General features: G+C 41.2%; 2 protein-coding genes across 6 annotated transcripts in view; one reads left to right on the top strand and one right to left on the bottom strand.

Annotated features, from left to right (window-relative positions):
* Nucleotides 1-25,067, bottom strand: part of WDR70 (WD repeat domain 70) — a 379,012-nt gene that overhangs the window by 257,321 nt on the left and 96,624 nt on the right. For all 5 annotated transcript variants that reach the window (XR_013532332.1, XM_054252289.2, XM_035291652.3 and 2 more), the window contains one exon: nucleotides 22,323-22,476. Coding sequence is in view for 4 of the 5 variants with exons in the window: in XM_054252289.2 (XP_054108264.1) it covers nucleotides 22,323-22,476 (154 nt within the window). In the remaining variant the exon portion in view is untranslated. The remainder of the gene's footprint in view (nucleotides 1-22,322; nucleotides 22,477-25,067) is intronic.
* LOC100414113 (histone H3.3A-like) lies at nucleotides 10,263-13,830 on the top strand. Its single transcript, XM_078365557.1, has one exon. The coding sequence runs from the start codon at nucleotides 10,296-10,298 to the stop codon at nucleotides 10,704-10,706; it is 411 nt and encodes a 136-aa protein (XP_078221683.1). The 5' UTR covers nucleotides 10,263-10,295; the 3' UTR covers nucleotides 10,707-13,830.

Genomic DNA, 25,067 nt, shown 5'->3' on the forward strand with positions numbered 1-25,067 from the left:
CTACAAAAAAATTTATAAACTAGGGTTCATCAAAATTTTTAAAACTTCTGTTTTACAAGGTATTTAAAAACACAACCTATAAAAAAATTTATAAACTAGGGTTCATCGAAATTTTTAAAACTTCTGTTTTACAAGGTAAATGAACAGAAAAGCCACAGACTGGCCCACACCTGTAATCCCAACACTCCGGGAGGCCAAGGTGGGTGAATCACTTGAGCCCAGGAGTTCAAGATCAGCCCAAGCAAAATGGCGACACCCTGTATCTACAAAAAATACAAAACATTAGCCAGGAGCAGTGGTTCATGCCTATAATCCCAACTGAGGTGGAAGGATCATTTGAGCCCAGGCTAGTGAGGCTGCAGTGAGCTGAGATTGCACCACTGCACTCCACCATGGGTGACAGAGTGAGATCTTGTCCAAAAAAAAAATTGCAAATCACGTATTTGAAAAAGGACTTACATTCAGAATATATATATATACATTTTTTAACTGAAAAACAAACATTAACAAAACAAACACTTCTCTCTTCTCAATCTAGGCAGAAAAAGTTAAATATAGACACTTCATCAAAAAAGATACAAGAAAGACAAACATAGGCTGGGTGTAATCCCATAGCTGTAATCCCAGGACTTTAGGAGGCTGAGGTGGGCAGATCACTTGAGGTCAGGAGTTTAAGACCAGCCTGGCCAACATGGTGAAACACTGTCTCTACTAAAAATATAAAATTTAGCCAGGCATGGTGGTGGGCACCTACAATTCCAGCTACTTGGGAGGCTGAGGCAGGAGAACCACTTGAACCCAGGGGACAGAGGTTGCAGTGAGCCAAGATCACACCACTGTACTCCAGCCTAGGTGAAAGAGCAAGACTTCATAACAAAAAAAAAAAATGGCAAACATGAAAAGATGCTCAACATCATTAGTAATGGGGGAATGCAAATTAAAACAACAATGAGATCCCACTAAACACCTATTTGAATGGCTAAACTCCCAAAAACTGACAATACTAATTGCTAGTGAGGCTACAGACCAACGGAAACTCTCATTCATTTCTGCTGGAAATGTAAAATGGTTCAGCCACTTTGGAAGACAGCTCCACAGTGTCTTATACAGTTAAACACAGCCTAACCACAGGATCAGCAATCACACCCCTTAGGTATTCACCCAACTGATTTGAAAACATGTTCACACAAAACCTACACACAAATGTTTATAACAGCTCTATTCACGAAGTTTTGTTGGTAAAACATATCTTGCCAATGGTACAGACATGAGGTGTGAGGGAAAGGGAGAAGTTAAGTTTAACTTACAGGTTTTTGGCTTCCTCAACTGGTGAATGGCAATGCCATTTACTGAGATAAAGACTACTGCAGAAGGAATAGGTCTAAGAAGAAGAGTCACAATTTCACTTTTTGCTATGTTAAGGTGAGATGCCTAGTATATATACATCTAAATTTGTCAAGTAGGTAGTTGGTAATACTGGGCAGGTGAGAAAACAGAGGAAAATCTATAAATTTTTATGTCATTAGTGTCTATACATGATATTTAAACTTATCCAGAGGCGGAAGTATAATACTAAAGTGGGCTCAGCACCAAGCCCTGGGATATTCCAGTATTTCGAGGTTGAACAGAAAAGGAGGAGTGATAAAACAAGAGTGAAAAGGAATATGCAGTGAAGTAGGAAGAAAACCAAGAGAGAACAGTAAATTGAAAGTCAAGTAAAGAAGCTGTTTCAAGCTGACTGTAATCAGCTATATCAAATGCTACTGAGAGTTACAGTATTACCAGAGCTGAGAACTGACCATCAAAGAGCCATGAATAGAGAATTGAATAAAATTCATCTCAATTTGCACAACCAGCTGGGTGCAGTGGCTTACACCTGTAATCCCAGGACTTTGGGAGGATGAGGCAGACAGATCACTGGAGACTAGGAGTTTGAGACCAGCATGGACAACATGGCAAAACCCCATCTCTACTAAAAATACAAAAATTAGCTGGGTTTGATGGAACACACCTGTAATCTCAGCTACTCGGGAGGCTGAGTCACAAGACTCACTTGAACCCCTGAGGCAGAGAGGTTGCAGTGAGCCAAGATTGCACCACTGCACTTAAGCCTGGGTGACAGATTAAGACTCTCTCTCAAAAAAATAAAATAGAACTAAAATTCTGTGCAACCAACCAAAGTACTGAAAATAAAATGATTTAAATCCAAAGGATTTCCAATGGTCCCATTAATCTTTCTCTTTCGAAAGTAGAAATTTAACAGCCCATGCTTAAGAAAAAAAATTTTTTTATTTAAAAAATGAGAAAAAGAAAATATCTATTATCAAAGGCAAACAACTTCAGGGCTAAGAAATAGTTCATTGTATTCCCTCCCAGTTCTTAGTACAAAAAATTTGAGCTGAAGACAAGAGGGAAGGAGGGAAGGAGGAAAGGGAGGGAGGGAGGGAGGAAGGGAGAAAGGGAGGCAGGGAGGGAGGGAGGGGAAAAAAAGAAAATGAAGGGAAAGGAAAAAAAAGAAGAAAGAAAATTTCTATTGACTAGTGGTTAATAGGGATCTGGCCTAATTTTGCCCCATTAAATATCTGCCTCTGGGCCAGGAAAACAGTACATGATTTGCAATAAAAGAAACATTCCAATAATCCAAGACCTGCCAAACCTTTGAGGACTTAGATCCTAAACAACCGTGTCTTCCCCAAGCTTGTACACTACACCACACTCTCATTCTCCTCCTCTGGTTAACTAAGCTCCATCTCCACTGACATCTCTGCCCAGTCTCTTAATCCAATGCATAGCCTGCTTACTTCCCAGTCAATTCCTAGTTCACCAGCTTCCTCTCCTCATTCCCAGACTCAGGGATTCTACAGATGGCTGCTACTCAATTCCATTATTAGAACCATACTTCCTGTACTTTGTCTAAACAGCAACCCAGCAACTCACTCAACACATGCAGGTCTTAAAGGCAAGCCCCAGTAAGCAGGTCTTTTACTGATATTTATTGATTAGAGTTGAAATAGCATATTGGAATAGAAAGAATATATATATTTTGAGACAGAGTCTCACTCTGTCACCAGGCACCAGGCTGGAGTGCAGTGGCGCAACCTCAGTTCACTGCAAACCTCTGCATCCCGGGTTCAAGCAATTCTCCTGCCTCAGCCTCCCGAGTAGCTGGGACTACAGGCGCATACCACCACACCCAGCTAATTTTTTTTTGTTTTTTTTTTTTGCATTTTTAGTAGAGACGAGGTTTCACCACGTTGGCCAGGATGGTCTCGATCTCTTGACTTTGTGATCTGCCCACCTCGGCCTCCCAAAGTGCTGGGATTACAGGCGTGAGCCACTGTGCCCAGCCAGAAAGAATATTTTTTAATTAAAGAAAACTACCCCTCTTGCAGAAGACATTAGGATAAAAGGACATGTGGTCACCTTAGCTGTTGAGTACCCAGAATAAGAACACAGATATTAGGTTAAACAGAAAAAATTTAAAAGGCTGTGAATGTTGTTTCTTATTTGTAAAGACGGGAGCATGACAAAGGCAATGGGAATGTTAAGTGCCCTTGTGTTAAAACAGTGACCAAAATTAGTCATAACGAAATGAAGTTCAACTAAGGATTCTTAAATGGATCTAAACAGATTCAGTACCATGGCTAACACTAGTGGAACAATTTTTAAAGAAACACCTATTAAAGAACAGTTAGTGACTAAAACACTTTTTCAGCAAATAAACTACTTTTTCTCTCTTCTTCCCCTTATTTAAACATAGGCACTCCTGAAAAATGTCTTTCTTTACTTAACAGACTTAACTGGAAATAGCTTAGAATTAACCAACTATTTATTTCTCATAATATGCTATACTTTGAGAGAGAACATTAATTACCCATGACCAATATTGGTTTCCTCAAAACATACACACACATAGAGACTGGGGCCGGGGGGAGTGCGCAGTGATAATCTGTCTGTACTCTTGTGGCTGCCCCAATGACAAGAGTTATAAAAACAGCTCCTGTTTTAACAGTGCCATTTATAGTCATTGAATGATTTGGGGCTCCATGACCCACAAAATAAAAGTACCCATGTCGCTGGCATGATGAGCTAACAAAGCCTACCCCTATGAAGAGATGACATGCAGCAGAAAATAGCAGGGAATATACTGGCAACTCGGATCCAGAAGTTCTTCTTAACTAAAGTCCATTCACTAGCTTTCAGGAATTATCAAATCTCCTAAAATGGTCAACAAAATTTTGTGTGAATACATTTTGCTGGGAAGAATGGGCATAGTTCAAATTCAGGAATTGGCACACATTTTTTCTAAAGGGTCAGATAGCATTTTAGGCTTTGTGGGCCACATACTCTCTGCTACAACTACTCAGCTCTACCACTGTAATGCAAAGGGAGCCACAGGCAATAGTAAATTAATGGATGGGTCTAATTAAAAGTTCCAATAAAACTTTTATTTACAAAAACAGGGTGGCAGCTGGATTTGTGCCAAGGCTAGTTTGCCAACCCCAACACACTCTTAGTCATTTGCCTGCATAAATCAATGATTCTAAAGTCCAAGTCTTTCTAATTACTGAGCAATTTTACTATTCATCTAACACCTCAAAAACTTAAATTCAATCTTCCTTGACCTACTCAATTCTGATAACCTGTTACAAGATATTTCAGCCGTGCCAACTATGGCTAATTCTGCCACTACCATGAATGGTCATAATATGCTTCTAAAATCCTGAACTCTCAATATTTACTGATTTAACAAATACTTATCATCAAATATGTTTTAGGCTATAGATATTCCACTTACTGGCCACGTAACTTCCTAGCTTGCAATTTTTTGAATTTTTAAATTTTCAGTATCACTTTACCACTCTCTCAGCATAATCCTGAGTGTCCTTTTGTTGAATCTACAATGAAGTGTTTTTATTCTAAAATAACCTCCCCCATTCTACCACACAATCACTGTGGTCCATCCAAATACCTAGGCTCCTGAATAAGACTCAAGAATAGGATATGAACATGCAGAATGATTGGCTCTACAAATTTACATTTCATAGCCCCTAACACTTACTTAATTCTTCCAGTAATGTTTCTCTCACAACCATCAACAGCTATTCTACTGAAGGTCCTATCCCAATGTCTCCCAATACAAAACTAGGAGATGACTCCGCTAATAGATGGTGGCATTACCCATTTCCTATCTAAGACTACCACTTGTAAATATAGCTGCATATGAGCTCATTCTTATCCCTTCCATCACCAGTGCAAAAGTATTCCGGCCAGGTGCAGTGGCTCGCGCCTGTAATCCCAGCACTTTGGGAAGCCAAGGCATGTGAATCCTTTGAGGTCAGAAGTTCGAGACCAGCCTGGCAAACATGGTGAAACCCAAGCTCTACTAAAAATACAAAAATTAGCCAGGCATGCTGGTGGGCACCTGTAATCCCAGCTATTTGGGAGGCTGAAGCAGGAGAATCGCTTGAACCCAAGAGGCAGAGGTTGCAGTGAGCAGAGATGGAGCCACTGCACAAAAGAGCAAGACTACATCCGCCCCCCGCCCACCTGCCAAAAAAAGAAGTATTCTCTCCTCCTAAGAAAAGCTAACTCCTGCTCTTTGCTTAATCACAATCCCTAACACCTCCTCAAGGACTTTCATTGTTGCTTAATATGTTTGGTTTTTACAGAACTGCATTAGTTTTCTATTACTCTGTAACAAATTACCAAAAACCAAGGGACTTAGTACACCCCCAATTTATTAAGTAACAGCTGTGTAGGTCAGAAGTCTGATACAATGTAGCTAGATTCTTTGCTCAGAGTCTCACCGACTAAAATCAGGATGTCAGTAGGACTGCACTATTTTCTAGAGGTTCTGGGAAAGAATCGACTTCCAAGCTTATTCTGGTTGTTGGCAGAATACAAGTTCCTTGTGGTTATAGTACTATGATCCCCATTTGTTTGCTGCCTGTCAGCTGGGGCTACTCTTACTTAGCTTTCTAGACACTATGTGCATCTCCATTAGACTAAACATGAGAAAGATTCTCCTTTGCTGACCTTGAAGTTGGCAAGGAATGCATTAGGAATGCTAACTTAGTAGAGTGCAGTTATACTGACATCCTGATAAGCAGAGAATCTAGCCACATTGTGCCAGACTTCAGACCTAAACAGCTGTTAGGTAATAAATTGGGGGTATACTAAGTCCCTAGGTGTTTGGTAATTTGTTACAGAGCAACAGAAAACGAATGCATTTCTATAAAAACCAAACATATTAAGTAATGATGAAAGGTGTGCCCACAAATCTTTGAAAAACAACCGGTTCTTTATCTATAGCTGTTTAACTGGGTGAGGAGCAAGACTCTTAAGCATCCTAGAGGTTATCTGGTTTCGTTAGGAAGGTCTGTGAGGCACACCCTTAATTTCTTAGAAGAGTCCAGTGTGACTGAATATGGTCACCTTTTGATCTTTCTAAAGTTATTATACAGCCAAGCCTTTGGGTTTCTTTATACCATGCTTTCAGAAGTTATTTCTTTATGTTAGCATCCTTTGTCATCTCCATAGGCTAAAAATTAAATCATCTAGTCTTGGTTCCCTTTTAACAAAACTTCCCTTGGTTGTCTCATATTTTACTATAAGGAGCAAGAAGAATGCAGGCAGCACCTTCAACACTTTGCTTAGAAATCTCCTTGCCTAAATATTCAAAGTCATCACTCACAAGTTCTGATTTCATCTTCAAAACCAGCAGCAGAGAATCTCCCTCAACACCAAGTCCCTACTAAGAATACCTTTTGCCAGGAAAAGCCCAACTGCTTTTAAGTGCTCACCTGATGAAGTTGGATCTACTGAAGGCAATCTTCCTTTCTTAAAGTTCACTGTGTCATATAATGTAATCATAGGACTGACTAGCCCATTATACTTATAGTTCACAACTACATTCAAGAAGGGCAGAAACTCTTAGGAGCCATCTTAGAATTCACCCTACAACAAGAGCTTTGGGTGTAGCAATTCTGAAACTACTTTCCACGTACTGTAACACTGAACAAATGAGTAAATATAATTCTGATGTTAAAAGCCACGTTCTTCACTGTTGGAGAAGTATATTAGGAATATGGAACAGGAAAAGGCTAAAGGTTGGATAAGAATTATATGAATCCAACTGAACTCATAATGTTTTACATATTTTATTTATTTTTAGATTGGTTGATCTCCCTTCTAAGTGTTTGTCTTTTGAGGCTAATAGGAATGACACCCAACAGCAATGAATAAATCCAGAGTACCAGATCTTAATTTCTAAATTGAATTTCTGTTGAAAGAAGCTATGGTTCACTAGAAAAATAGGTAGGATCAAGTAAGGGAAAGTACAAGAAGAACCTGGAACATCTTGTTGTGCCAAAATGTAAGAAAGTACTCTGAAAATGATGGGGACACGTCAAAAGGGCAGAAGCCAATGTTTCTATTACATAAAAGCTTCTAGAAATATTTAGAAAATTGAAAGAAATAAAATGTACTTCAAATCTTTTTTTAGTTATATCTATTATTAAAACCTTAAGTTAGCAGTTTTCTTTTGTTTAAGAAAACAAAAACCCAGAATAGTTATTTTAATTAAAATTAAATATTTTAAGTTTTTTTTTCTTTTTTTTAATTTAAAGGTTAGATGGTACCATACTGCAGGTTGATGTGGTAGAAAAATGTGCAAATGGATGTTAGAATATTTTAAGTTTTTAGGAAAAAGTATTCACCAATAAAAAGACATGACTAATATATTTCATCTCCAAATAAGAAGTGCCATTTTTTGGAATGGCTAGATATCAGAATGACTACATGTACTATTTAAAAATAAACATTTGAAAACATTCTTACCTAAAGTTTCCTATAATTCTTATAACTTCCATGATTAAGGTTCGCTAATGGAGATATCTCCCACTAAAATGTCCACATTCTGAGGTACCCTGAACCTTCCTTCTCCACCTTGGTCGTGTAATTTAAAAATAAATGGCAGAGAATTGCTTTCATGTAAAAGAGTTGAAGACAATCCTAGAGAAAGGCACTTAACAATATCAGCTCTAGATGAATTGATAAAAGAAAGCTTGCTGGGGAACTTCAAGATGGCTATCTAGAAGCACCAGACACTCTCACTTCCTCTACAAACAAAAGCTTAATGAGTAGATAATCACACTTCAAATACAGCATCAAAGAGAAATGTTAGAAATCAGCAGAGAAGTGGCAGGTAACAAGCTGAGACTGGTGTAAACAAACTTCTAAAGAGGAAACTCACAATAGGTTCCACGCACACCTGGAGATCCAAGCACCTGCAGCACGGCATCAATTTGAGAGCCTAGACCCAACCAGTCTGCCTTCTTTTCTGGGGCCAAACAGTACCTGCATCTCCACATCCCTGAAGGCCCACTGACATACCCTAATTTCCACTGGGAGCGTTGTAGCACATGACACCACTTGGATCCAGCAGAGCAGCAGTATTCCTAGCACTCTAGATCAAACAGCATCCAGAACACTGAAAAAAGGGCAATGCAGAGCTCTGTGGATTATGTCTCTAGGACAAAGGAAGCTACAACAAAGGGAGCCAAAGTGCACACTCCCTAGAGCCCAAACCCACCTGTCTCAGGTCACTGCCACTGAGAGCAACCTTGCCCACCCACCCCCAGCAGCAATGCCCCAGGACACCCACACATCCCAAGGGCAGGCTCTCCCTGCCTGTTGCTGCAACCAGGAACCAAAGACGGTGCTATCCCAGAGCCTGAGAATCACCTCCCCGGGGCAGGCACCACAGACAGCAACCCTGCTACCCACAACAACAGGGCTGTCATACATGTGACTTGAGGACAGGCTCACTGCAGCCAATGCCACAGGGAATAGCAGAAGTGGAGACGAAGCATGTGCTCTCCAGAGACTGAAATGTATCTGCCTGGGATGGCTACCACTGGCATCAATCCCCCTCATCACCACCCCGACGGCCACTGTCACCAACCCTTCCCCTTAGCAGAGCGGTTCATTTCACAGGCCCTGAGGATAGAATCTCCCTCACTACTACTGCTGCTGAAACCACCAGCCAAGGACACTGCCCAGGACATGGGGATCACCCAGCCCTGCAGAACACAGCTTGCATCTGTGCACAACATCAGAGGCCTTAAGGACAAGCTCACAAGGCCTGGCACTACCAACCCCAGTGCTCTCTATCACACCACTCAGGGGCCTGTGGATTGCCCTGCACCATGGGTCACCTCAGGTACAGGCACATACCAAGAGACCAAACAGCCCCAGCATGCCGGCCACCATGAGCATCCTAGCACACCATCTGAAGGCCTAGGAATTGCCCGCATCCCACCTACCACAACCTAAACCCATTTGGACCTGATGACAGCCCCAAAATGCCTGACACTGTCACCCCGAGTGCCCTACCACACCACCCTAGGCCTGACAATGTCATCCCCACTGAGTGCCCTACCACACCACCCCACCACATACCCTAGGGATTGCTGTGCCCCACTGGTCACTCCAAGGAGTGTGTACTACCAGAGGTCCTAGTAACAGGCTCATAAAACCTGTTGCCAGTACCTAAGGCATGCCATCCAAAGGCCTGCAGAACCACCCTGCCCAGTCTACCACCACTTATATCTATCTACACATCCTAGGGGCCAGAGGACAAGGTTACTCAGCCTGCCACGACCACCAGAGCTGATACCTACCCATGTGCACCACCTGGGGGTCTGAGGACCAGACTGCCCAGTCTGTTCCAGCCACCACTACCATCAGGTTGTGCTACCTGGAAGCCCAAGCATTGCCCTGCCACTACTACTGCCATCACCAACACCATGCACAATGCTCAGGAGCCTGAGGATTTGCTCACTCACTCAACCCACAACTGCCACTACTGGCACCTGAAAAAGCCACCTAGAGACCCAAATATCAGCCTGTCTGAACCTACTAACACCAGTGCCCATGTACTATGCCTAAGGGCCCAAGAACAGGAACATTCAGCTCACCATCGCCACCACTTCTGGCCCACCTGGCATTGCTATACCTAATAAATCCTCACCAGTCTTCACTAACAAATTCACCAAAGCCTCTGAGGAAAACACAAACACCACTGACAGGGTTTAAAGCCAAATAGGTCACATCCAGAATCAATTCTGAAGTGCCCTACCCAACCAACATCACAGGCACATCTATAGTAAAAAGAATTCGGTGTTCGCAACCGCCGCCGCGCCGCCGTCGCTCTCCAACGCCAGCACCACCTCTAGCTTGCCGAGCTCCAGCCGAAGGAGAAGGGGGGTAAGTAAGGAGGTCTCTATACCATGGCTCGTACAAAGCAGACTGCCCACAAATCTACCGGTGGTAAAGCACCCAGGAAGCAACTGGCTACAAAAGCCGCTCGCAAGAGTGCGCCCTCTACTGGAGGGGTGAAGAAACCTCATCGTTACAGGCCTGGTACTGTGGCACTCCGTGAAATTAGACGTTATCAGAAGTCCACTGAACTTCTGATTCGCAAACTTCCCTTCCAGCGTCTGGTACGAGAAATTGCTCAGGACTTTAAAACAGATCTGCGCTTCCAGAGCGCAGCTATTGGTGCTTTGCAGGAGGCAAGTGAGGCCTATCTGGTTGGCCTTTTTGAAGACACCAACCTTTGTGCTATCCATGCCAAACGTGTAACAATTATGCCAAAAGATATCCAGCTAGCACGCCGCATACATGGAGAGCGTGCTTAAGAATCCACTATGATGGGAAACATTTCATTCTAAAAAAAAAAAAAAATTCTCTTCTTCCTGTTATTGGTAGTTCTGAACGTTAGATAATTTTTTTTCCATGGGGTCAAAAGGTACCTAAGTATATGATTGTGAGTGGAAAAATAGGGGACAGAAATCAGGTATTGGCAGTTTTTCCATTTTCATTTGTGTGTGAATTTTTAATATAAATGCGGAGACGTAAAGCATTAACGCAAGTTAAAATGTTTCAGTGAACAAGTTTCAGCGGTTCAACTTTATAATAATTATAAATAAACCTGTTAAATTTTTCTGGACAATGCCAGCATTTGGATTTTTTTAAAACAAGTAAATTTCTTATTGACGGCAACTAAATGGTGTTTGTAGCATTTTTATCATACAGTAGACTCCATCCATTCACTATACTTTTCTAACTGAGTTGTCCTACATGCAAGTACATGTTTTTAATGTTGTCTGTCTTCTGTGCTGTTCCTGTAAGTTTGCTATTAAAATACATTAAACTATAAAAAAAAAAAAAAAGAATTCTATGAAAGTCAGTCCAAAAAACTGGAAGAAATAACTGTTACACCAGTTGCACAGAGAGCAATGTAAGAACACAAGAGGACTTCCGCCAAGATGGCAGAATAGGAACAGCTCTGGTCCACAGCTCCCAGCAAGAGTGATCCAGAAGACAAGTGATCTCCACATTTCCAACCGAGGTACCAGGTTCATCTCATTGGGACTGGTTAGACAGTGGGGGTAACCCAAGGAGAGCAAACTGAAGCAGGGTGGGGCATTGCCTCACCCAGAAAGTGCAAGGGACCAGAGAACTCCCTCACCTATCCAAAGAAAGCCATTAGGGACTTTTCTGGACACTCTGGCACTCTGGCTCAGATACTGGGCTTTTCCCACCATCCTCACAACCTACAGACCAGGAGATTCCCTCCAGCGCCTACAACAGCACCCTGGGATTCCAGCACAAAACTGGGCAGATGAACCGCTCATTCCCCTGAAGAAAAGGAAGCTGAAGCCAGGGAGCCAAGTGAGCTGGCTCAGCGGGCTCCACCCCAGTGAAAACCAGCAAGCTAAAATCCACTGGCTTGAAATTCTCAGAGCCAGTAAAGCAGTCTGAGCTCGACCTCAGAACTTCGAGCTCGATGCAGGGAGGGGTAGGAGCCATTACTGAGGCTTAGGTAGGTGGTTCTAAACTGTGTAAACAAAGTCGCTGGGAAGTTTACACAGCAACTGGGCAGAGCCAACAACAGCTCAGCAAAGCCACTGCAGGCAGACTGTGACTAGACTCCCTTCTTGCTGGGCAGGGCATCACTGAAAAAAGGCAGCAGCACATTAGGGGCGTATAAATAAAGCTCCCACCTTCCTGGGAGAGAGAACCTGGGAAAAGGGGCAGTGTGGGTCCCACTTCAGCAGGGACTTAAACGTCCCTGCCCAGCAGCTCTGAAGGGAACCAATGGAGCTCTAAGAACAGGACTTGAGCTTTGATAAGGGACAGACTGTACCCTCAAACAACTACCCAACCCCTATATGTCCAAAGAGGTGTCATAAAAAAGACCTCTGGCTGACATCTGGCGGGTACCCTTCTTGGACGAAGATAACAGAAAAGAAACTGGCAGCAACCCTTACTGTTCTACAACCCTTGCGTGTAATTCCCAGGCAAGCAGGGTCCTTCAGCAGAGAGGCCTGACTGTTAGAAGGAAAACTAAAAAACAAAAAGAAGTAACTTCATCATCAACAAAAAGGACATCCACTCAGAGACCCCATCCAAACATCACCAACTACAAAGACCACAAGTAGATAAATCCACAAAGATGGGAAGAAACCAGCACAAAAAGGATGAAAACACCAAAACCCAGAAAACCACTCCTCTACATGGGATCACAACTCCTCACCAGCAAGGGAACAAGGCTGGATGGAGAATGAGTCTGATGAATTGACTAAAGCAGGCTTCAGAAGGTGGGTAATAAGAAACTTCTCTGAGCTAAAAGAACATGTTCTAACCCAATGCAAAGAAACTAAGAACCCTGAAAAAAGGTTAGACACCATGCTAACTAGAATAACCAGCACAAAGAAGAATATAAATGACTTGATGGAGCTGAAAAACACAGCACGAGAAATTTGTGGAGCATACAAAAGTTTCAATAGCAAAATCAACCAAGCAGAAGAAAGATTATTAGAGACTGAAGATCAACTCAATAAAATAAAATGAGAAGGCAAGATTAGAGAAAAAAGAATGAAAAGAAATTTTAAAAGCCTCCAAGAAATATGGGATTATGTGAAAAGATCAAATCTACATTTCATTGGTATACCTGAATGTGACAGGGAGAATGAATCCAAGTTGGAACACACTTTTCAGGAAATTATCCAGGAGAACTTCTGCATCCTAGAAAGACAGGCCAACATTCAAGTCCAGGAAATACAGAAACACCAAAAAGACATTCCTCAAGAAGAGCAACCACAAGGCACATAATCACCAGGTTCACCAGGGTTGAAATTAAGGGGAAAATGCTAAGGGAAGCCAGAGAGAAAGGTCAGGTTACCCACAAAGGGAAGCCCATCAGACTCACAGCAGATCTCTCGGCAGAAACGCTACAGGCCAGAAGAGAGTGGGGGCCAATATTCAACATCCTTAAAGAAAAGAACTTTAAACCCAGAATTTCATATCCGGCCAAACTAAGCTTCATAAGTGAAGAAAAAACAAAATCCTTTACAGACAAGCAATTGCTGAGACATTTCATCACCACCAGGCCTGCCTTACAAAAGCTCCTGAAGAAAGCACTAAACATGGAAAGGAGCAACCAGTACCAGCCACCCAAAAACATGCCAAATGGTAACGATCATCGACATACTGAAGAAACTGCATCAACAAATAGGCAAAACAACCAGCTAGCATCAAAATGGCAGGATCAGATTCACACATAACAATATCAACCTTAAATGTAAATGGGCTAAATACCCAATCAAAAGACACAAATTGGCAAATTGGATAAAAAGTCAAGACCCATCAGTGCTGTATTCAGAAGACCCATCTCACATGCAACGATACACACAGGCTCAAAATAAAGGGATGAAAGAAGATTTACCAAGCAAATGGAGAGAAAAAAAAAAACAAAAAGCAGGAGTTACAATCATAGTCTCTGATAAAATGGACTATCAACCAGACAAAGAAGGGCATTACATAATGGTAAAAGGATCAATGCAACAAGAAGAGCTAACAATCCTAAATATATACACACCCAATACAGGAGCATCCAGATACATAAAGCAAGCTCTTAATAACCTACAAAGAGACATGGACTCCTACACAATAATATTAGGAGACTTCAACACTCCACTGTCAATATTAAACAGATCAACGAGACAGAAATTTAACAAGAATACCCAGAATTTAAACTCAGATCTGGAACAAGCAGACCTAACAGACATCTACAGAATTCTCCACCCCAAATCCACAGAATATACATTCTTCTCAGCACCACATCACACCTACTGTAAAAATGACCACATGATTGGAAGTAAATCACTCCTCAGCAAATGGAAAAGAATGGAAATCATAACACTCTCTCAGACCACAGTGCAATCAAGTTAGAACTCAGAATTCAGAAACTAACTCAGAACCGCACAGCTTCATGGAAACTGAACAACTGGCTCTTGAATGTTGACTGGATAAACAATGAAATGAAGGCAGAAATAAAGAAGTTCTTCGAAACCAACGAGAACAAAGATACAACATACCAGAATCTCTGGGACACATTTAAAGCAGTGTCTAGAGGAAAATATATAGCAATAAACTCCCACATGAGAAGGGAAGATCTAAAATCGACACCCTATCATCAAAATTGAAAGAGCTAGAGGAGCAGGATCAAAAAAACTCAAAAGCTAGCAGAAGACAAGAAATAAGATCAGAGCAGAACTGAGGGAAATAAAGACACAAAAAACCCATCAAAAATCAATTAATCAAGGAGATGGTGTTTTAAAAAGATCAACAACAGGAGGCTGAGGCAGGAGAATTGCCTGAACCCAGGAGGTGGAGGTTGCGGTGAGCCGAGATCGCGCCATTGCACTCCAGCCTGGGTAACAAGAGTGAAACACCATCTCAAAAAAAAAAAGATCAACAAAATAGACTGCTAGCCACATTAATAAAAAAGAAAAAAAGAGAAGAATCAAATAGATGCAATAAAAAATGATAAAGGGGATATCACTACTGATTCCACAGAAATTCAAACTACCATCAGAGATTCCCACAAACAACTCTATGCACATGAACCAGTAAACTTGGAAAAAATGGATAAATTCCTGGACACTTGTGCCCTCCCAAGCCTAAACCAGGAAGAAGCAGAATCCCTGAATAGACCAAAAACAAGGGCTGAAGTTGAGGCAGCAATTAATAGCCTACCAACCGAAATAAGTCCAGGTCCAGATAGGTTCACAGCCAAATTCCAGCAAATGTACAAAGAGAAGCTGGTACCACTCCTTCTGAAACTATTCCAAACAGTACAAAAAAAGGGAATCCTTCCCAAACTATTTTATGAGACCAACATCATCCTGATACCAAAACTCAGCAGAGACTCAACAAAAAAAGACTATTTCAGGCCAATATCCATAATGAATATAGACGCAAAAATCTTCAATAAAATACTGGCAAACCGATTGCAATAGCACATCAAAAAGCTTATCCATTACGATCCAATAGGCTTCATCCTGGGGATGCAAGGCTGGTTCAACATACATAAATCTATAAACATAATTCACCACATAAACAGAACCAAAGACAAAAACCACATGATCATCTCAATAGATGCAGAGAAGGCCTTCGACAAAATTCAACAGCCTTTAGCTAAAAACCCTCAATAAACTAGATATCGATGGAACGTATCTCAAAATAATAAAAGCTGTTTATGACAAACCTACAGTCAATATCATACTGAATGGGCAAAAACTGGAAGCATCCCCTTTGAAATCTGGCACTAGACAAGGATGCCTTCTCTCACCACTCCTATTCAATATAGTATCGAAAGTTCTAGCCAGAGCAATCAGGCAAGGAAAAGAAATAGAGCATATTCAATTAGGAGAGGAGGAAGTCAAATTGTCTCCATTTGCAGACAACATGATTGTTTATTTAGAAGACCCCATAGTCTCAGCCCAAAATCTCCTGAAACTGATAAGCAACTTCAGCAAAACCAGTAACAGAGAGCTAAATCATGAGTGAACTCCCATTCACAATTGCTACAAAGAGAATAAAATACCTAGCAATACAACTAATAAGGGATGTGAAAGACCTCTTCAAGAACTACAAATCACTGCTCAACAAAATAAGAGAGGTCACAAACAGATGGAGAAACATTCCATGCTCCTGGTTAGGAAGAATTAATATCATGAAAATGGCCATATTCCCCAAAGTAATTTATAGAGTCACTGCTATCCCCATCAAGCTACCACTGAGTTTCTTCACAGAATTGGAAAAAACCACCTTAAACTTTATATGAAGCCAAAAGAGGGCCCACATAGCCAAGACAATCCTAAGCAAAAGAAACAAAGCTGGAAGCATCACGCTACCTGATTTCAAGCTACACTACAAGGCTACAGTAATCAAAACAGCATGGTACTGGTACCAAAACAGAGATCTAATAAACCAATGGAACAGAACAGAGGCCTCAGAAGCAACATCTGCATCTACAACAATCTGATCTTTGACAAACCTGACAAAAACAGAGGCCTCAGAAGTGACACCCATATCTACAACCATCTGATCTTTGACAAAGCTGACAAAAACAAACCTGAAAGGATTCCCTATTTAATAAATGGTGTTGGAAAACTGGCTAGCCATAAACAGAAAGCTGAAACTGGATCCCTTCCTTACACCTTATACAAAAATTAACTCCAGATGGATTAAAGATTTAAACATAAGACCTACCATAAAAACCCTAGAAGAAAACCGAGGCAATACCATTCAGGACATAGGCATGGGCAAGGATGTCATGACTAAAACCAAAAGCATTGGCAACAAAAGCCAAAATTGACAAATGGGATCTAATTAAACTTAAGAGATTCTGCACAGCAAAAGAAACAGTCATTAGAGCAAACCAGTAACCAATACAATGGGAAAATTTTTCCAATTTAGCCATCTGACAAAGAGCTAATAACCAGAATCTACAAAGAACGTAAACAAATTTACAATAAAAAAAACTAAATAATCCCATCAAAAAGTGGGCAAAGGATATGAACAGACACTTCTCAAAAGAAGACATTTTTGCAGCCAACAAACATATGAAAAAAAGTTCATCATCACTGGTTATTAGAGAAATGCAAATCAAAACCACATTGTGATACCACCTTATGGCAGTTAGAATGGTGATCATTAAAAAATCAGGAGACAACAGATGCTGGAGAGGATGTGGAGAAATAAGAATGCTTTTACATTGTTTGTGGGAGTGTAAATTAGTTCCACCATTGTGGAAGACAGTGTGGCAATTCCTCAAGGATCTAGAACTATAAATACCATTTGACCCAGCAATCCCATTACTGGGTATATACCCAAAAGATTATAAAACATTCAATTACAACAATACATGTACACATATGTTTATTGCAGCACTGTTTACAATAGCAAAGACTTGAAACCAACCCAAATGCCCATCAATGATAGACTAGATAAAGAAAATACAGCACATATGCACCATGAAATTCCATACAGTCATAAAAAAGGATGAGTTCTTGTCCTTTGCAGGGACATGGATGAAGCTGGAAACCATTCTCAGCAAAGTGACACAAGAACAGAAAACCAAACACCACATGTTATCTCTCATAAGTGGGTGTTAAACAATGAGAACACATAGATACAGGGAGGGGAACATCACACACTGGGGCCTGTCTAGGGGTAGGGAGCTAGGGGAAGGATAGCAGGGGGTTGGGGGATTGGGGAGGGATAACATTAGAAGAAGCACTTTATGTGGATGACCAGGGGATGGATGCAGCAAACCACCACATGTGTGTACCTATGTAACATACCTGCTCTATCTGCACATATACCCCAGAATTTAAATCTAAAAAAAAAAGAACATAAGAAACATGAAAAAGCAAGAAAAAGTGACACCTCCAAGGGAACACAATAGTTCTCCACCAACAGATTCCAATGAGTAGAAAACATGAAATGTCTAAAAAACAATTCGAAATCATAATTTAAAAGAAGCTCAGTGATATCCAAGAGAACACAGATAAAACAATGCAAAGAAACCAGAAAAACAATTCAGGATATGAATGAGAATTCATATGATGAGATGAGTAGAGATGAGAAAACCCATCTCTACTAAAAATAAAAAAATTTTTTAAATTAGCCAGGCATGGTGGCACATGCCTGTAGTCTCAGCTACTCAGGAGGCTGGGGCAGGAGAATAGCTTGAACCCAGGAGGCAGAGATTACAGTGAGCCGAGACTGTGCCACTGCACTCCAGCCTGGACGACAGAGTGAAACTGTATCTCAAAATTAATTTATTCATTTATTTATTTATATTGTTGACTGATTAACGTTGAACTCACAGCCAATGGCACTATAGCACTCATGCCTGAATGAAGTTTATTTAATGCTTGTATTTACTCTGTTAAGGCACATCATAGACTTCTTGGACTTCTGAATGCTAAGCAGCACTTCAGCTCTACACTTGGGTGCTAATTTAAATGGCAAAATACCCAACAAAAAGTACAAAAATAGAAAAAAGCATGTTAAATAGACCACAAAAAGGATACCTGGCTGTTGTATGAGAGCTGAAAAAGAAGGCAAATATCACCCTGTTCACATTCAAATTTTTTGCCACTCTGTGCAAGCACATGACCACAAATGACTATAAAAGTACTATGAGTACTAATTTTGGAGTTACAAAAAATAGTGAGTTCACAAATACGGAAGCTGCAAACAAGGAGGATCAACTGTATTTTCTTAGACAATCTAATCTCAAACAAGATTTGAATTCAGGCCAAAATCATGAGAATTAGAAAGGGGCACTAGATGGGGGAAAATAGTGAAAATCTGAATTAAAACAAAGGCTCAAAATTCTCCATCAACCATATTCAGTTCCACTTTAACATGTTTGTGACAGACTACATTATTGTTCCCAACCCATCACTCCTCCCTAAATCTATAACCTTTCCCCAAGACAATGTAGTTCCTCCTGCTAGAGACCAGGTTTATCTATTCTATCAATGTTAGCCATGGACAAGTTATGGCTTTGGCTGACTGCATGTTAGTGGACATGATATAAGCAATGGCCTAAAATGTACTTCCAAAACTGGAGTTTCCTTGTGATTCTGCTATCACTATGAAAAAAACACATCCTCAGGTAATCCACTGATCCAAGGAGGAACAAACACACAGAAAACAGACCTAGACTCTATCTACAGCTTGGAGCCTCACCAAGCCAAGAAGAGTCAATTCACAGACATATTAGCAGAAATAAATGTTGTTTCGCATCTTATGTTTTATATAATTATTGACCTACAGTTAACTGATACATAATATACATTAATTTTTAAATATCATTATACCATTAAAAATATTTAATTAAAAAAATTGAGACCACTTTCTTTCCTCCTTTTTTTTTTTTTTTTTTTTTTCAAAATTAAGAGACAGGGTGTCCCAGTGTTTCCCAGGCTGGAGTTCAGTGGCTATTCACAAGCACAATCACTGCACACTACAACCTCAAACTTCTGGGATCAAGTGATCCTCCTGCCTCAGCTTTCCACATAGCTGGGACTACAGGTGTGTACCACGCCATGTCAGCTCTCTCTGTCCTTCTTGTCCTAAAGCCTAGCAGAAAATTAGCTGAGCAGAATGTTTCCAAAGATGCCTGCATCAATATCTCCCATCCAACATAATTTGTTTGATTTTGCCATTCACCCATAAAATGGTGGGATCTACCCGCCCCCTTGCAAATTGAGCTGGCTCTCTGATCCTGTGTAAGATCTGAAGCCAGATATTAAGGTAATTAATTTCCATGTTTGTCCTTTATAACCTAGCGATCACGCAAGAAGTCAGACCCTACTGATATGGTTTGGCTGTGTCCCCACCAAAATCTCACCTGGCACTGCAAAAATTCCCAGGCCAGGTGGAAATAACGGATTCATGGGGGTGGTTCCCCCCATACTGTTCTCGTGGTAGTGAATAAGTCCATGAGATCTGATGGTTTTTATAAATGGGAGTTCCCCTGCATATGCTCTCTTTTGCCTGCCAATATGTAAGACATGATTTTGTACCTCCTTGCCTTCACCATGATTGCAAGGCCTCCTCTGCCATACAGAACTGTGAGTCAATTAAACCTCTTTCCTTCATAAAATACCCAGTCTCAGGTACATCTTTATTGGCAGTGTGAGAACAGACTAATATAATACACTGGTACCAGTAGAGTACAGCACTGCTGTAAAGATACCCAAAAATGTGAAAGCAACTTTGGAACTGGGTAATAGGGAGAGGATGGAACAGTTTGGAAGGCTCAGAAAAGAACAGGAAAATGTGGGAAAGTTTGTAACTTCCTAGAGACTTGTTGAACAGCTTTGACCAAAATGTTAATAGTGATATGGACGACTAGGTCCAGGCTGAGGTGGTCTCAGATGGAGATGAAGAATTTGCTGGGACTGGAGTAAAGTCACTCGTACTATGTAAAGACACTGGAAGCATTTTGCTCCTGCCCTAGAACTTTAAACTTGAGACACAATTTAAGGTATGTGGCAGAAGAAATTTCTAAGCAACAAAGTGTTCGAAAAGAAGCAGAGCACAAAACTTCAGAAAATTTGCAGCCTGATGATACAACAGAAAAGTACAACCTATTTTGTGAGGAGACTGGGTTGTAGAAATTTGCACAGGTAATGAGGAGCCAAATGTTAATCACCAAGACAACAGGGCAAACATCTCCAGAGTATGGCAGAGACCTCCGCAGCAGACACTCCCATCGCAGGCCTGGAGGCCAAGGAGGAAAAAATGGTTTCATGGGCCCAGGATCCCCCTGCTGTGTGCAGCCTAGGAACTTGGTTCCCTGCATCCTAGCCATGCCAGATATAGGTAAAAGGGGCCAAAGTACATCTCAGGCCATGGTTTCAGAGGGTGCAAGCCCCAGGCTTTAGCAGGATCCATGTGGTGTTGAGCCTGCAGATGCATAGATGTCAAGAATTATGGTTTGGGAATCTCGGCTTAGATTTCAGAAGATGTATGGAAATGCCTGGATATCTAGGCAGAAGTTTGATGCAGGGGCAGGGCCCTCATGGAGAACCTCTGCTAGGGAAGTGCAGAAGGCAAACATGGAGTTGGAGCCCCCACACAGAGTCTCCAGTGGGGTGCTACCTAGTGGAGCTATGAGAAAAGGATTGCCATCCTCCAGACCCCAGAATGGTAGATCCACTGACAGCTTGCACTGTGTGCCTGGAAAAGCTGCAGACACTCAACACAGCCAGGAACGGGGCTGTACCCTGCAAGCCACAGGAGCAGCGCTGCCCAAGACCACAGGAACCCACTTCTTTCATCACCTGGATGTGACACACAGGAAGTCAAAGGAGGTCATTTTGGAGCTTTAAGATTTGACTGCCCTGTTAGATTCTGGACTTGCATGGGGCCTGTAGCCCTTTTGCTTTGGCCAATTTCTCCCACTTGGAATGAGTGTATTTATCCAATGCCTGTATCCCATTGTATCTAAACAGTAACTAACTTGCTTTTGATTTTACAGGCTCATAGGTGAAAGGGACTTGTCTTGTCTAAAGTGAGACTTTGGACTACGGACTTTTGAGTTAATGCTGAAATTCTGAGTTAAGAGTTTCGGGGACTTTGGGGAAGGCATGATTGGTTTCGAAAGGTGAGGAAATGAGATTTGGGAGGTGCCAGGAGCAGAATGATATGGTTTGACTGAATTCCCACCCAAATCTCACCTTGAATTGTAATAATTCCCATGTGTCAAGGGCAGAACCAGGTGGAGAAAATTGAACCATGGAGGGGGTTTCCCCCATACTGTTCATACTGTTCTCATGGTAACGAACAAGTCTCATGAGATCTGATGGTTTTATAAATGGGAGTTCCCCTGCATATGCTCTTTCCTCCCTGCTACCATTAAAACATGAATTTGCACCTCCTTACCTTCCACCATGATTGTGAGGCCTCTCTAGCCATGCAGAACTGTGAGTCAATTAACCTCTTTCCTTTATAAATTATCCAGTCTCCGGTAGGTCTTTATTAGCAGCATGAAAACAGACTAATACATCTACTAAGACTACCACACTGTGAAAAGACCCAAACTAGACATGTGGCAAAAGAAAGAGAGAGAGACAGAGAGCCAGCAAGAAGGGAAGGGGTGAAGTAGAAGTAAGGGAGAAGCAAACACAGACAGATGCCATGGAGTAGGAAGCAAACTGCAAACCATCTGGGCCCATTTTGTGTCTTATAGCCTTCCTAGTGCTCCCACTGATACTATATGAAGCAGAACCTCTCAGTCAATTCAACAGTTGTGAGAACAAGTAAATTGCTATTGTTTTATGACACTAATTTTGGGGTGAATTATTACATGATAGCTCAAATAAGTTGCTAATAAATGTGTGCTGAATTAAATTCCTTAAAATATTCTGTTTAATGCTTACCTTGGTGTTGGCCATGTCCACAATATACTGGTCTCCCTTTATACATTCCATTACTTCAAAACCATCTCTGTCAATCACCTTGGCCTGAGAACTTCCAGATACAACAAGAATCATGTCTCCTGTGTTACTATACTGTAATGACTTGATCTGATGGCTGTACAAAAAGAAAAGGAACATTAGTAAGATACTGAGCACAATGTTTATTGTTTTACTACCTTAAGTATTGCCAGAAAAAAAATGTTACACAAATTGATAATTCCACAAAATAAGGAACATCAACCTGAAATGGGTTCTAAATACCCACTGACAGTCAGGTGTGGTGGCTCATGCCTCTAATCCCAGCACTTTGGGAGGCTGAGGCAGGTGGATCACCTGAGGTCAGGAGTTGAAGACCAGCCTTGGCCAACATTGTGCAACTCTGTCTCTAATAAAAATACAAAAAATTATCCAAGTTTGGTAACGGGCACCTAAAATTCCAGCTACTTGGGAGGCTGAGGCAGGAGAATTGCTTGAACCTGGGAGGTTGAGGTTGCAGTCAGCCATGATTGCGCCATTGCACTCCAGCCTGGGGAACAAGAGCAAAACTCCGTCTAAAAAAAAAAAAAAAGAATACCCACTGGCTAACCTGGTAGCTCTCTCTTCCCACGCTCCACTGTAATCTATTAAAACCCTCTCTAATTACCTTGTATCTTCAACACAGCCAACTCACCCTCTTTCAGCTGTTGAGTCTTCTGGGCCTTTCTCAGAAGAAACAAAAACTGCCTCAACTTCCTCTCATTACTTTAATAAACTTAATTGTACCTAAACTTTCTTCCTCCTCCTCTTTCATTACAATTATAGAAATGAACCTCTTTCAGCCCATGGCAAATCATACTTACATCCTGGATCTCATCTCTCCCAGTCTCCTCAGGAACTTCTACTGACTATGTTCTCTCTCTCCTCCCCTTCACAGCTAAGCTGTTTGAATAAGTTTTCAAGGCTCCTCCTTTTTTTCTTTTTTTTTCTCCCTTTTGTTTTCTAGCGAATCAAGCCTCCTCATCTCCTCATTTAATTCTCTAGCACTACAGTGTCCTTTCCACCACTCACCACTCCACTAAAATTGATCTTGCCATTGTGGCTGTAGTGAATACAGTGGTGTGCTACCCAGAATTCCCCCTTCAGAAGTGAAATTCATTCTCCCAGCTTCCAGGATTTTGCTTACCAATGGCTAATAGCTGAACCATCAGGAATTTCCCTGAGTTGCAACTCCCTCACCCAAAGTTATGCTATTATACCAATCCAAAATAGCCCACATTCAATGACTGGTCAATATCCAGTAAAATAGTCTATTTCTGGAGTATTTCACTAACTTTGGATCTCCCTGAAAAACAGTTGGTGCTGCTGTGGCAACTACACGGCAATTCAATTTCCCCATCTTCCCAATGTTGTTTCCCTTGTACCCTCTCTCACAGGGATTGACCCCAGAAGCACTCCTCAATGTAAACTCCTGACATGCAAATACGGACATTTCAAAGTGTGTTTTGGGAAACTTGACCTGGGAGAGTTGGTACCAAAAGTGGTCCTGTGAAGTTTTGACTCCAAATGAGAATTTGATGCTGTATCAACCACAAACTTGCTAGCAATGAGGAATCCATTACTGGTGGCACATAGTCTCTAATATGCCATAGCAGGGCAATCACAACTGCTGAAACTTTTGTTGGTGAAAGAGAAGCCACGGCAGGTGTAATGTTTCAGGCATTTGTGAGTACAGAGAAGTAATTAAAAGGACTAGAAATTGGATAGCTGTTGCTAGGAGCAGTCGATGCAATGGAGAAAAACAATGAAAGACTGAGTATGATAAATCACCAATTAAAGACTACAGTGTGAAAGCCAGAGAGTCTCTTTGGCAGCATATAAAGATGGGGTTATTGGTCTCTGTCAGATAAGTGGTATGCAGTCATTGATCTCATAAAGCATGTTTTTCTGCCCCTATGAAGGAGGACTAAAAGCAGCTGACAGTCACATCCAACCAACAGCAGCATACATTTACATGCCTGAATCAGGGCTATATTAATTTTCCAGCCTTTAGTCTTAATATAGTCTCAAGGGATCTGGACAATCCAAAAAAAATTCATGTTGATCCATGGTCTAAATATCACATTAACTCAATAAGGTGAGCAAGGAGTAGCACATACACTAGTAAGATACAACCTCTCCAGAAAATGAGAGATAAACCCTAAAAAAGAACAGGAGATGAGGGGAAGATGCATGTAGACAGACATATGAAAATAGACAAGTATGAAGCTCTTTGGGTTGCATGTTAATCCCAGAAAGCATCAACCTCAAAGGAGGCAATGAATAACCATGCACAGTGGCTTGGCCAGTTTGGCTGAGATCAGCCAGTCTTTCTCATCATTCACCCTACTGTTAACACAATAGCATTGTAAATGAAATCGTTGTGGTGGCACGAATAGAAATTATAGATGAGCCCAGTGGCCAACTCTAACCTGATCTAACTCTTGTTGCTGCTGAAGATCCAACCTGCCAACTATGGTGAGCCCTCCCTCCCAAAATCAGTACTAAGCTAATAAATAAAATATATTACATGGAAAAATGGTAATATGTATGTGGGGGAAATAGAGCAAGGAAGGTAAGAGGACAAGGATAAATATTTTAAATAAGGAGGTCAAGAAATAAATGAATGGCTAGAATTACAGAATCACTTAAAATAAAGGCAAAATAGGGCTTTTTAAATAGCTAGAATTA

This window comes from Callithrix jacchus, chromosome 2 (assembly GCF_049354715.1).
Source record: "Callithrix jacchus isolate 240 chromosome 2, calJac240_pri, whole genome shotgun sequence".
In the NCBI taxonomy this organism is placed as follows: domain Eukaryota; kingdom Metazoa; phylum Chordata; class Mammalia; order Primates; family Cebidae; genus Callithrix; species Callithrix jacchus.